This window comes from Mirounga angustirostris, unplaced genomic scaffold (assembly GCF_029215605.1).
Source record: "Mirounga angustirostris isolate CCGP_5_RB_7025 unplaced genomic scaffold, mMirAng1.0.hap1 SCAF_8, whole genome shotgun sequence".
Taxonomy (NCBI): domain Eukaryota; kingdom Metazoa; phylum Chordata; class Mammalia; order Carnivora; family Phocidae; genus Mirounga; species Mirounga angustirostris.
Window position 1 is genome coordinate 38,422,536 of NW_026991716.1, and position 12,039 is coordinate 38,434,574.

General features: G+C 48.5%; 1 protein-coding gene across 1 annotated transcript in view; it reads right to left on the reverse strand.

Moving 5' to 3' along the window:
- Positions 1-12,039, reverse strand: part of TRERF1 (transcriptional regulating factor 1) — a 202,534-nt gene that overhangs the window by 35,904 nt on the left and 154,591 nt on the right. Inside the window, 2 exon segments of the mRNA XM_045866903.3 lie at positions 381-427; positions 1,884-3,548. Coding sequence (XP_045722859.1) covers positions 381-427; positions 1,884-3,284 — 1,448 coding nt within the window. The 5' untranslated portion in view covers positions 3,285-3,548.

Sequence of the window (12,039 nt, forward strand, 5' to 3'; positions counted from 1 at the left end):
AATACTTGACTGAATGAACAGTGGACAGAACATGGCCTCTGGAGTCAATCCCCGTATTGCCACTTACTTGATGTACAACTCCAAGCTCTCTGAGCCTGTTTTCTCATTCGTAAAGTCACAGGAATAAAGCCAAGGATGGTCGAGTGCTTACTATGTGCTGGGCACATGGTAATCCTACCCACCCCCACTGGGCTGCTTTATTACACAAAATATAGAGTGCCTAGCACACAGTAAATGCTCAAACACCATAGCTGCTGCTATTATTATGATAAACTTCTTTGAGAAATTGACTTTGAATTTGAAAATGAATCTGGAGAGACAACCCAGGAAAACCTCCCACTCTCCCAAAATGCCAACATGCCTTCTTGCATCCATCCTACCTTGACTCGGGGGACCCTGGCTGGGCTCTGCCATCAGGTAGGTGCATCTAATTTTGAGCCATGCAGGACATGGGAAGAAAGAAGAAAGAGAAAAAAAGTGTCTTTCTCACGGGAGGAGTCTTTGAGCTGAGGGAACCCCTGGGCCTGCACTTTCTAAGATGCTTCCCCGAGCTCACAGGGGCCAGCAGTTCATGTCCAGGTGCTGGGTGCACCTGACACTTCTTTCCCTTGCTTCTCCCAGCCTCCCAACTTGGTAACGCACCTACTCCGGGAGCTGCCACCAGCCACCAGCCCACCAGGACTCAATCCCCCACCTCGTTCCTTCCTTTTCTCCCTGTCCACCACTGTGTGCACAGACAGGCTCCATTCCCGAGAGAAACATGGAACAGAGAGCTGGACGACACAGCGGCATGCCCGGAGACCTCCTGCTCGTCAGGTCGGCATTGGCCATGCCACCTTATTCTTATATTCATAAAGGCTCTCCATTACCAATGGGCCTGAGTCTCAAGCAAGACAGGGTCAAGGGGAGTTCATCTCCAGCCTCCAGCAGAGCCTTCTCTCCATCTCTCCTGGTCCCCTTCTCCCCTGAGCCTATTGTCACATGACTATAGCACCTAGAACATGCCAAGGCATGAACAGTGCCCAGCACACAGGAGGCCGTTTTGTGGCAAATACATTTGGGAAACAATCATGGTTGACAGCCGTGGCCCACAGGCCTGCCAACGGTTTTTGTTGGGCTAGACGGTTTTTAAAAGTCCTGATAAGGATGCCATCAGATGGGGCCTTTGTATTCCAGGCCACCAGAGCTGGCACCACTCCTCATTATCTCCTAATAGGCCACTTTGCTTAGTCCCTTTACCTGCCTGAATCCTGAGCTAAGATTCTCATCTCTGAAGCTACAGGAGGTATCCCCTCTGGGAGATTCCCAGCGCCCACTGGCACATTAAAGGCTCCGAGAAGCCCCTCAGCATTGCAACCTGATCCACTTTAGGAACCCCCAAAATGGATTCATTTGGAGAACCTGTCTCCCCCCAGCCTTATCTATTAAACATTCTATGGTCTTCCTGGTCTGAGCAATATGCTTGGAGAAAGGCTGTCATAACGTGGCCTCCTTCCCAAAGGGGGAACAATTTCACAAAGGAATTCTCTGCGGATTCAGACCTGAGGGGTCCAGACACCCCACCGTGTGGTCCCTGGGCCCCTGACTCAGGCCTTGACCACTACGTGCATCATTCAGGACCTCATATGGTATTCTGGCCACCTCCGTAGCAAGATTAAGCTCAGTGGGCAGAGGACTGAGTCGAAATCGCTTCTGTGTCCCACGTGCCTGGCACAGACAGCGTCTGGCACATGTGGGCGAACGTTCGTGGCGTGAACAGGGAACAGGGAACAGAAGCCCGGGAGGGGGCTGGCTAGAGGGCTGGGCCCTGCCTAGACAGACTCAGCTCTGGCTAGCACTGCAGCACACCCAGGTACCCGGAGCTGCCCCCACGCTGAGAGTACCTGGGGCCACAGGGCACTGGGAGACAGCTGCTGGTGCTGAGGCCCCACGCTGTTGAGGTGGATCCCCCCGGGGGACAGGAGCGGCCGGTGCGGGAGGGCCCCGCCGAGCCGGTTCAGGTCCGAGCTTGCTGGGTCTCCCATTCCTGCAGCGGGAGGCCCCAGGTCGCCGTGGGAGCTCAGCATGGCCTGGGCCTGCCTGTCGCTCGGGTAGGTCTTGGGCTGACTGTCCTCGCGCTGCTGGTGCTGGGGCAGGTGGCTCTGCTGGCAGAGGTGGTGGCCGTAGGGCTGCTGGGGCTCCTGGTAGTAGTACTGGGGCACGGAGCCCAGCTGGATCAGCTGGACAGCGTGCGCCTGCTCCGGGCCGTACTGGTGGGGGTCCCTGTGATAAGAGGGGGGCTGCAGGTGCATCTGCTGCTGCTGTGGCTGAGGCGGCTCTTGCAAGTGCTGCATCGCGGGTTGGGGCTGGTAATACTGAGGTATCTGCATCGGACCCTGCCGCTGCTGCAGCTGCTGCTGGGGCTGCTGAGGCTGCGGCGGGCGGGGCTGCGGCAGCGGCGGCGGCTGCTGCGGCAGGTCCTGCAGGGGCACGTGCTGCTGCCCAGCCTGCGGCGGCGCCGCCGCGTAATACGGGTGCTGCTGCATCTGCTGCATGTGCTGTCCTCCCTGCACTGGCACCTGAGCCAGCGGCTGCTGGTAGTCGTAATACAGGTGCCCCTGGCTGGCGTGTGGCCCTACCTGCAGGGCTGGCTTGGACAGCCCGCCGGGGAAACCAGGGTGAGCCTGCTGGGGCACCTGCTGGTAGCGAGCAGGAAGAGCCGGCGCTGGGGGCTCCATGGGCTTCTGGGACAGCAACTGGCGGAGGGCACTGTCAGGGGCCCCATCCATCACTGCCGACTGGGTGTGCAGCACCTGGGCCATATTGTTGACCTGAATTCGCAGGTTTTGGTTGGCGAACACCTGGGTGAAGGAGTCTAGCTTGTGCAGGACACCGCTGGTGAGTTTCTGGGTCCGGATCTCGCTGGCCTGGGAGTAGGTATATTGGTAGCCATCGGTGGGCTCAGGCTGGGCTGGGGTCCCCCACATCATGTTTGAGTTGGTCAGGTTGCCGCGTAGCTGGACATGGTTTCCAGGCCCGGTGTGAGCTGCCCACCCTCCCTGCCTCGAGGTATCCACTTGGCCCAGGTTTTTGGAGCCAACAGGCAAGCCTAGACCATCCCGAGTGTCTTGAGGGAAGTGGGGGGAGATGGGTGATGCCTGAGGGGCCTCCATTCCAGCCCCTGTGACTGTATTCCCATAGTTGTGGTTCAGCCCGCCATGGATGCCAAGTGGGGTCTGTTGGTAAAAAAGGTTCTCACCACTGTGGGCCACGTGATTGGTCTTGTAGAGTTGCTGATCCCCCATGGCGCCTGCCTTGGCCGGGAACGTCCAGCCACAAAACCATAAAAAAAAAAAAAGGTCAATGAAACAAACCCAAAAGGACTGAAACCCTGAGAAGATGAGAGAAGGTGTCCACACTATTCCACGGCTGACATGTCTGTGAACGTGGCTGCAGCCAGATGTTCCTGTTGGTCTGTACCACTCATGTGCAGAGCGGGGGGCTTGACATGGTCACGCGGGCCAAGGTACGGACCGAACACTGCCGGGGTGCAGAGATGCCGCGCACGCCTGCAAGACAAGGTGCAAAGCACAGGACCGGATTTACTTGGATGCTCCGCAGGAACAATGACATCTACCCTGACCAGTTAGAGAATTTAATACAAAACAGGAGACTTGATTGGAAATAGCCTGTTTCATACACTACACATCCTTTACACTGATTCTGCAGCTCTGGGCCCTCATGGGAGTTGGGAACTCTCTTACTTTCCAGCCATTGTTCCATGGTTCATTAGTTCATTGATTTGTTAATTCATTGTTTTGCTCACTGATTAATTCCTCCTTTCTTCTGGGACTTGGCACTATCCTAGGACCTGCAGGGGATGTGAAGAAGGTTAAGCCATTCATTTATCAACTTACCTGCTCAACAAATACTTACTAGACACCTACTAAGCGTAAGGCACAATGCCAGGAAATGATTATGACATGGGCCAGCTCTTGAGGTGTTTATGGTTAGAAAAGGTGATGATGGGTCACATGAATAAATACGGTGCCAGAAGGAAGGATGCACGTAATAAAAAGGTAAAAATAACAGATATGGGAACTCAGACTGGAGAGCTTATGCCAGATAAGAACGGAACCGGAGAAAGTTTCCAAGGGGAGTATTGCACACATTAGTTTGCCTGTCCCGTCAACACAGTTCCCTGCTTTCTGAGGTCCCTGCTCAGGGAAACATCTCTGCACAGTGCTGACCTGGCATGAAAAACCATACTGGGACATGTCTTAGAACCATGAACTAGGATATCTAGAGAGACTGGTTTAGTCTGGTTTGACTCAGACAGGTCCTTTAGGGGACGTCTAACTGGGGTCTGTGAACCCCTGGGAGTACACGAAGACGTTCCAAGCACTACACACATGCACTCCAAGTTTTAAGAGAAAGTTTTTCTTTCTCTTAATTCCCAGATCCTCAAACTTCCATAGAAGCTGTTTTCTAGAACTGACTGGTGACGAAGGTGCAAGTTGACGTTTTACACTTGCACTCTCACAACTGCCCTCCTTCTCTACAAAAGAAAAGACAGACCTCTTACCCAATCCCAAATCTTAACTGGGCTTATTATCGCCCCAGTAAAACCCACCTGGCCACCATCTAGAAAATAAGCAACTCTAATAAATGAGTGGTGAATCTTCTTTGAAGCTGGATGGTTTCCAATTCCTTTTTTTTCTTAGGAGGGCCTAACAGAAGTAATTAAAGTCTAATTGTTAGTGATAGATCGCTATGTGATTTTCGGTATAGAACTCGGAAGCAGATCAAGAACTGAGTGATCGGGGCACCTGGGTGGCTCAGTCATTAAGCGTCTGCCTTCAGCTCAGGTCATGATCCCGGGGTCCTGGGATGGAGCCCCACATCGGGCTCCCTGCTCCGTGGGAAGCCTGCTTCTCCCTCTCCCACTCCCCTTGCTTGTGTTCCCTCTCTCGCTGTGACTCTCTGTCAAATAAATAAATAAAAATCTTTTCTAAAAAAAAAGGGAAGAACTGAGTGATCCTGTTTTAACAAAACTTCTATCAGTTCACACAAATGAGGATATTCAGGGCTTACATCTCTATGACTAAAAAATGGAAATGTAATCAATGTCGGCCCGTCTCAAATCCCATACAATACGTAATATTCTTCCACGAATATAAAAACAAACTGAAGAAATAACCCAATGCCAGCAGTATTCTATTTCTGGGCGTGGGGATAACTGTATTTATTCAAGTGAGTGTGCTCACTTGGATAATTCAAGCTGTACACTCTGGTCATATATAGGTATGTATGTCTTAAGTCAATAAAAAGCTTTATTTTAAAAAGTCATCCAGCATTACCATCTCACCAAGAGATGCATCTTCAATATAATTTTAGGTTTTATGTTTATTAATTATTTATCCAAATCAGCAATACATTTATGTTATTTTGATCATGTCCTATTAATAATTGTTAACATAACTCAAACCAGAGAAAATTTTAATACTCAAAGCTTTATGATTTCAGGAAATTAAAGAAGTTTTAATTTCATATAAAATTGTTACAAATATGATAGGGAAACAAATGAAAGAGTTTTAAGCATAAAATAGATTACATATATTCCATTAGGATAAAATTCCACAGGGGAAGTGAACAGAAATAAAGTTTCAAGAAGAAAAAGGAACACTGACAATTAGTGAAGAGCGTGTTCATGCATTTTTAAAATGGATGATGGTGGATATCAAATGCCTATGGAGCTTAGATTCCACTGGATAAATTTAAAACAGTGACGTAATAGTTTTATTTAAAAATATCAATGTTTATAATATACTGGAAATTGCATCTTCTGCAAATGTATGATAAAAAACGTAGATGTAAACTGAAAATGTGTGAAGGGGGTCATTACATTTACCACATCCTTTTATGGGGGATTTCAAGCAGCAAAGTGTGAAGACCATTGCAGTAGCCCCCCTCCAACCGGGAACTAGACTGAGTTGGTATCTGTCCCTTTCTGAATGATAGAGAGGGACAAATTCAGAGCAAGGGATTTGCTTTGGTTTGGTAGAATGAAGGGTGGATGAAGGGAACCAGTGGGAGGAAACCATGGCTGGCCAAGGAGAGCTAGAGTAGATCCTGAATATGACCACGAATGGCTACTGAAGGCATCCGAGCAGGCACAAGGATGCTGGGCTTGATGGTGCTGAGCTTCAGAAGCAAGGAGACCCACTCCCCTCACTGAAAATGCGGTCCGTATCACCTGGGAGCTTGTCAGAGATTCAGAATCTCAAGGCTTCAGCTTCCATCTACTGAATCAGGATCTGCATTTTATCAAGACCCCCAAGTGATTCACGTGCACATTAAAATTTGAGAATTTTAGTAGGCTCTCGCTGCATCCAGGTGAGACATAACTAAGACCTGAATTTGGATGATGGCGAGCAGAACAAAGAGAGAAAATGAGAGAAACATCCCCTGTGCTGCCACTGGGAAGTGAGTCTCCTTCAGGGGCTTATGACCCAGTCTGAGGGTCTTTCTCTTCTCACACAAGCTCTCCTCCTTGACATCCCCACTCACCACTATACCTTGCTGACCCCCAGTCACTACTCCCAGTCCGGAGGGTCTGGGCTCCTGCTCAGCTGCCTACCCCAAATTCTACTTCCATATTCAAAGGCAAAGTCAACATCATGTTCCTCAGAATGGATGCTCCTCTAAACTCTTGCCCTCGACTCCTCCCTCTCCTTTAACCAACCCCACAACCTATCAATTTACCTCCTCATCTGTCTTCTGGACCATCCCAAGAGCCTCCAACTCATCTCCCTGCTTTTGGTCTTGTCCATGCTACAGAGAGCAGCAGCAGAATGAACTTTTTAAATTTAACTCTGACCCCATCACTGTTCAAAATCCTCTGAGGGCATCCTAGTGCTCTTAAGGCTAAAAATCAAAATCATGAACAAGGCCGATCGGGCTCTGAAGTTTGTCCCAGTCTGGCAATGTATCTCTCTTTTCTTTGTTCTTTACCACCTTCTCATCCCACCACCCCAAGCCATTCTGGTCTTCTCTCAGTTTCCTGAAGCTGCCACACTGCCTCCCACCACAGGATCTTTGCACATGCTGGCGTGCCCCCACACCCCTAATTTGGAAAGCTGTTCCTTTCCCCATACTCTTTTCATTAGTCACGTCCTGGGCATCCTTCATTCAGATCTCAGCTCAGACTGTATTTCTTAAGGAAGTCTACTCCGACCCCAACCACAAGTCAACATCAGGGTCATTTCTTACACATTCATTTCTCTCAAACCACTCTTCTCAGTCCATAATTGTACTTCCACCAGTGCCATTATTTGATGAATGGATTTCTCTTTATTAGAGCAGGGGCCATGTCTATTTTTGCCTATGATTTTATTCCCAAAACCTACCATAATGCCCAGCATATTGTAGGCCCTCCAATAGGGATTTGTTGAAAGAGGGGTAATATTTGTTGAATGAATGAATTGATGAATGAAAAAAAAAAAGTTAACAATGATCAAGTGTCCCACTGAATTGGTATCAGCAGAAAAAGACACAGTGTAGGGGGAATATTCATTCTTATGGAGAACAGTTAGGTTTACCTGGGTCGTGATGGACAAATAGAGTTCATACAGAGATGAGAAGACCAGGAAGGGTATTCTGGTTGAGGGAATGGTGTGTATAAAAGCATGGAGTCAGGTGCAGGTATCCATGTCAGGAACTCACTGATGATCAGACTGAACTTGTAAGGCAGGGATAAATTGTGGGGGCTTTAAAATGACCGCTAGCAGTGTTATCCTGTGGGCACTAGGCCTGATGATAACAGAATGCCCTGCCTAGCTTAAACCTCACCACTTAACCTTCCTCAAAAGGCTTTGCACCACGTTACCTCCCACAGTAAGAATTACTTATTGAAACTCACCAGATTCTGACCATGACCTGATTTCATGTCCCTCCACCATGCCCCTGTGGGTAGAATGGAAGCTAGATAATTTTACTTCCGTTGATGTGTCTGTTTTGTGTTCTGAGCTACAGGAATCTATTCTTTATTCTCTAATATTTTCAGAACTGGAAATGTAGTTTACTTACAAGTACAGAACCCTATGAAGTCAGAAGTGGTTCCTGGGTCAGCAGCATAAGCATCACATGGGAACTTGTTACAAATGCTAACTCTTGGCCCCTACCCAGGCCCACTGAATCAGAAACTTGGTCAGGGGACAGCAGTCTGTGTTTTAATGGGTCCTCTGTTGAGTCTGATGCCCTCTCCAGGTGAAGACTGTGGTAAAGCTCATCTGGTCTCCCCACATGACAGATTTAGAAGCTGAGGCCCAGAGAATAGTGCCTGGTTCACAGCGGCAGGCATTCAAGAATCATACGTCGAATGAAGAGAGGGGAAAATGACTTCCCTAGGAAGAGATAACGAGGTAGTGGCAAAACCTTGTGCTATTTATTTTACGTTAAATTTATTTACTTGACAGAGAGAGAGAGAGAGCCAGCACAAGCAGAGGGAGAAGCAGGCAGAGGGAGAGAGAGAAACAGGCCCATGATGGAGCAGTGAGCCCGATGCGGGGCTCGATCCCAGGACCCTGGGGATCATGACCTGAGCTGAAAACAGACGCTTAACTGACTGAGCTACCCAGGCGCCCCTATCTTAGGTTAACTTTACAGATTTTTAAATTTTTATTTATTTACTTTCCCCAAGAACTTAAATACTTCCTGTGTATAAATTTATATATATATATATATATATATATATATATAAATATATATATTTTTTAAGTAGGAACTATATTTATGTGGTTCAAAATTCAAAAGGTGTAACGGAATATACAAAAGAGTGAAAATACCCCAAATAAATAAGTGCTTAAAAAGAAAGTGAAAAGTCAGAGCAAATTTTTTTAAAAAGGGTATGCGTGAAAAGTCTTCCCCTTGCCTCTATTCCCAGACACCCAGCAGCCCAGCTCTCTTGGGACAATCACTCAGATTCTTTTTTTTGAAAGATTTTATTTATTTATTTGACAGAGAGAGAGACAGCGAGAGAGGGAATACAACTAGGGTGGGTGGGAGAGGGAGAAGCAGGCTTCCCGTGGAGCAGAGAGCCAGATGCAGGGCTCGATCCCAGGACCCTGGGATCATGACCTGAGTCGAAGGCAGACGCTTAACGACTGAGCCACCCAGGTGCCCCAATCACTCAGATTCTTGCATATTCTAGAAACATCTGCCTTTTGCAAAGATGGTAGCATGCCACAGTTCAGCATTTTGTCAAAAGGTATTTTAAGTATACATTTACAACCTAGAAACTGTTCTTGGTGGATTAATCAATCTAGAATTGTCATACTACCATCTCAGGACTCAAGTCTTAATGATTTTTCTAATAAGGTAACTGCTTTGCTTATTATGTAAAACATTTCCTATTGGGTAATTGGCACCAGGAGCTTTTTCACTCATGAACTAATTAACAGAACTACTTTCACCACTTCTTTGATCAATTCCTTCCTTAGAGCAAGACTCTGGGATTCCAGAGTGGAATCAACAAATGAAGGCTGATTCAGAACCCGAAGTGCCCTCTCTGTTCCCCCCGAAGCATGAGAGTCACATGCCCTGCTTCCATGCCCATCTGCCCACTGGCTGTCCCGTCATTCCAAGGCAGGGACGGCATCCTACTCATACTGTGTCCCAGTGCCTGGGACACAGCAGATGCTCAATCAACGCTCATTGAACTGAGACGCTGAGCCAAGCAAATGAGACGGAGAGCACTTTACCCCTGACATGGACCCAGGGATGGAACTATTATATTCTGTTTCAGGCCAAGTGCCCTACAGCACCAGAGTCACGGGATACTGTAGATAATAAGGCTCTGCACAGACTTTTCAGCACAGGAGTTTTTCTGTATGGGGCCAGCTAGTAAATATTCTCAGGTTTGTGGGCCATACAATCTGTCACAACTTCCCAGCTGCAGCGTGAAAGCAGCCATAAAATGATACAGCACGAATGGGCGTGGCTGTGTGCCAATACAACTTTATTTACGGACACTGAAATTTGAATTTTACATATTTTTCTCATATCAAGACATATTACTGTTCTTCTGATTTTTTTCTTCAACCATGCACAAATGTAAAAACCCTTCCCTTAGCTCACAGGTGGTATAAAACCACGTGTAGGCTGGGTTTGGCCCCCGCCAAAGTTTGCTGACCCCTATTCTAATGCATCAAAGTCCCGTCCCCCACCCGCCCACCCCAGGCGCACCAGGAGACAGAGCACAATCTGCAAGGAGGCTATCTGTCCAAAAGGACTGTCCTTTGAACCAGAAAGAGAGAGAGGGAGGAAGTTGACTTTGGCCAAGGACTCAGCGGGACTTGTTTGCTTATAATTCAGCCGGGGTAACACCCTGCTCCCGCCAGACCACCACTGCTGGTTGGAGGAAGAAAAACCAAAAAGATTTTCCTTTTTCCGACACTGGGTCATCATTCAGAGACTGTATACACAATCCCCTAAATGACTTGGCTTGGGTTTGGGGCAAGCCTTCCCCTCAGGTCTGTCAAAGGAGCTTCATTTGGGTTCTCTTGGGATTCTTCGCAGTCCAGCTCTTGCCCCAGCTCCCCAGAGGCAGCAGAGGCCAAGGGCAGTTCTCCAAGGCGTGGGCCCACGGTTCATGGTCTCCTTTATAGCAATGTTGTTGTTCTAAATGCTTTCTGATTAGTCTTCTAAATAAAGCCGGTGGATATTTTATGATTCTGTAACCCAATTACCGTGGATGAGTTCGGCCGATGATGGCTAATAGAACCAAAATGTTCCCCCTCGCAGAGTGACTGGTCTGCTCATTTCCTTGGCTGCCCGCTCTTCCCTGCCCTGGGTCTCTGCTGACTCCCTGTGGTGGGAGGATTTCCAAGACTGCCTTTGGGCTCCAAGGGACACTTATTTCTCCCTCTTTCAGACTCACCCTGTGGCATCAACTGTCCCTCTAAGCCCAGGAACCAGGAAGAAGCCTGACGCAGAGCCTGGGAACTTGCAAAATGGAGTTTGGATTTTGCTTCCTGTGGACAGCTCACCACCAGTACCTGGCAACGGGAGATATTTCACTTTCTGGTGTGCAGGGTCCTGGTCCTCACTGTCATTGCTCACTCCTTTGGGCTGGCAGTAGTCCTCGACCAGGGAATCAACGCTGTCTTCCCCCAGTGACTGCCACGTGCCATTTCTTCTCTCCCTCCCCAGCTGGCATGGAGGATGTGGATGCTGAGGATGTGGGGAGATAAGGGATCATAGGAATCTAGGATGGCTTCCTGGAGGAGGCAGCCATGATATGAGTGTGCCTTGTTGATATATTTCTACATATAGTCTTTCAAACCACCTTCCTCCACAAATGGCTAGACCTGGGTAAGGATATTAGGAGTATGGGCTTGGACTCGTGAATATGGTGCAATTAGACAGAGGGGTGCTGGAGGAGCAAACAGGAGCCTCGGCTTTGGCTCCACTGACTCTCTGTGTGACCCCGGGCAAGTCATTTGCCCTGTCTGGACCTCAGCCATGTTTTTATGTATCCAGATAATTAAAGCCAAGCTTTTCTAGAGGGAGCCTGAATAAAATTCATAAAACCCCTGCCTCTTCTTTTATCAACTTGTAGAGGCTGAAATTAATGGTTCAGCATCTAATTAGTATTCAAGGTGTGGAGCAGACAACTGTTCACGGGTGAATGCACACAACTTAGTGACCGCTACGGGGTGTCTACCTCCTCCAGGACAGAGAAGTTAGGGAGGAGGAGGCAACTGATGTGAACCGATGTGGCCCAGCCCTTCCTGACTCCTCAGCACCACATGATATAACTGCTCTGGAAGACTAGAGTGGGACTTGCTCATATGCACCCAGTGGGATCCACGTTCATCACGACAGGACAGATGAAGTCAGTCTCCCCAAGTCTCCTGGGGAGAAAGCGACATGTGGGGGCAGCGTAGGAAATTTATACCCCACACTTCGGGTCCCTTAGATCTCATGGGAGCAATGTGATAGGCTCAGGGGTGGTTACGCCAGGGACGAGGTCCACACGGGCTGCCTGACTCCTCCATG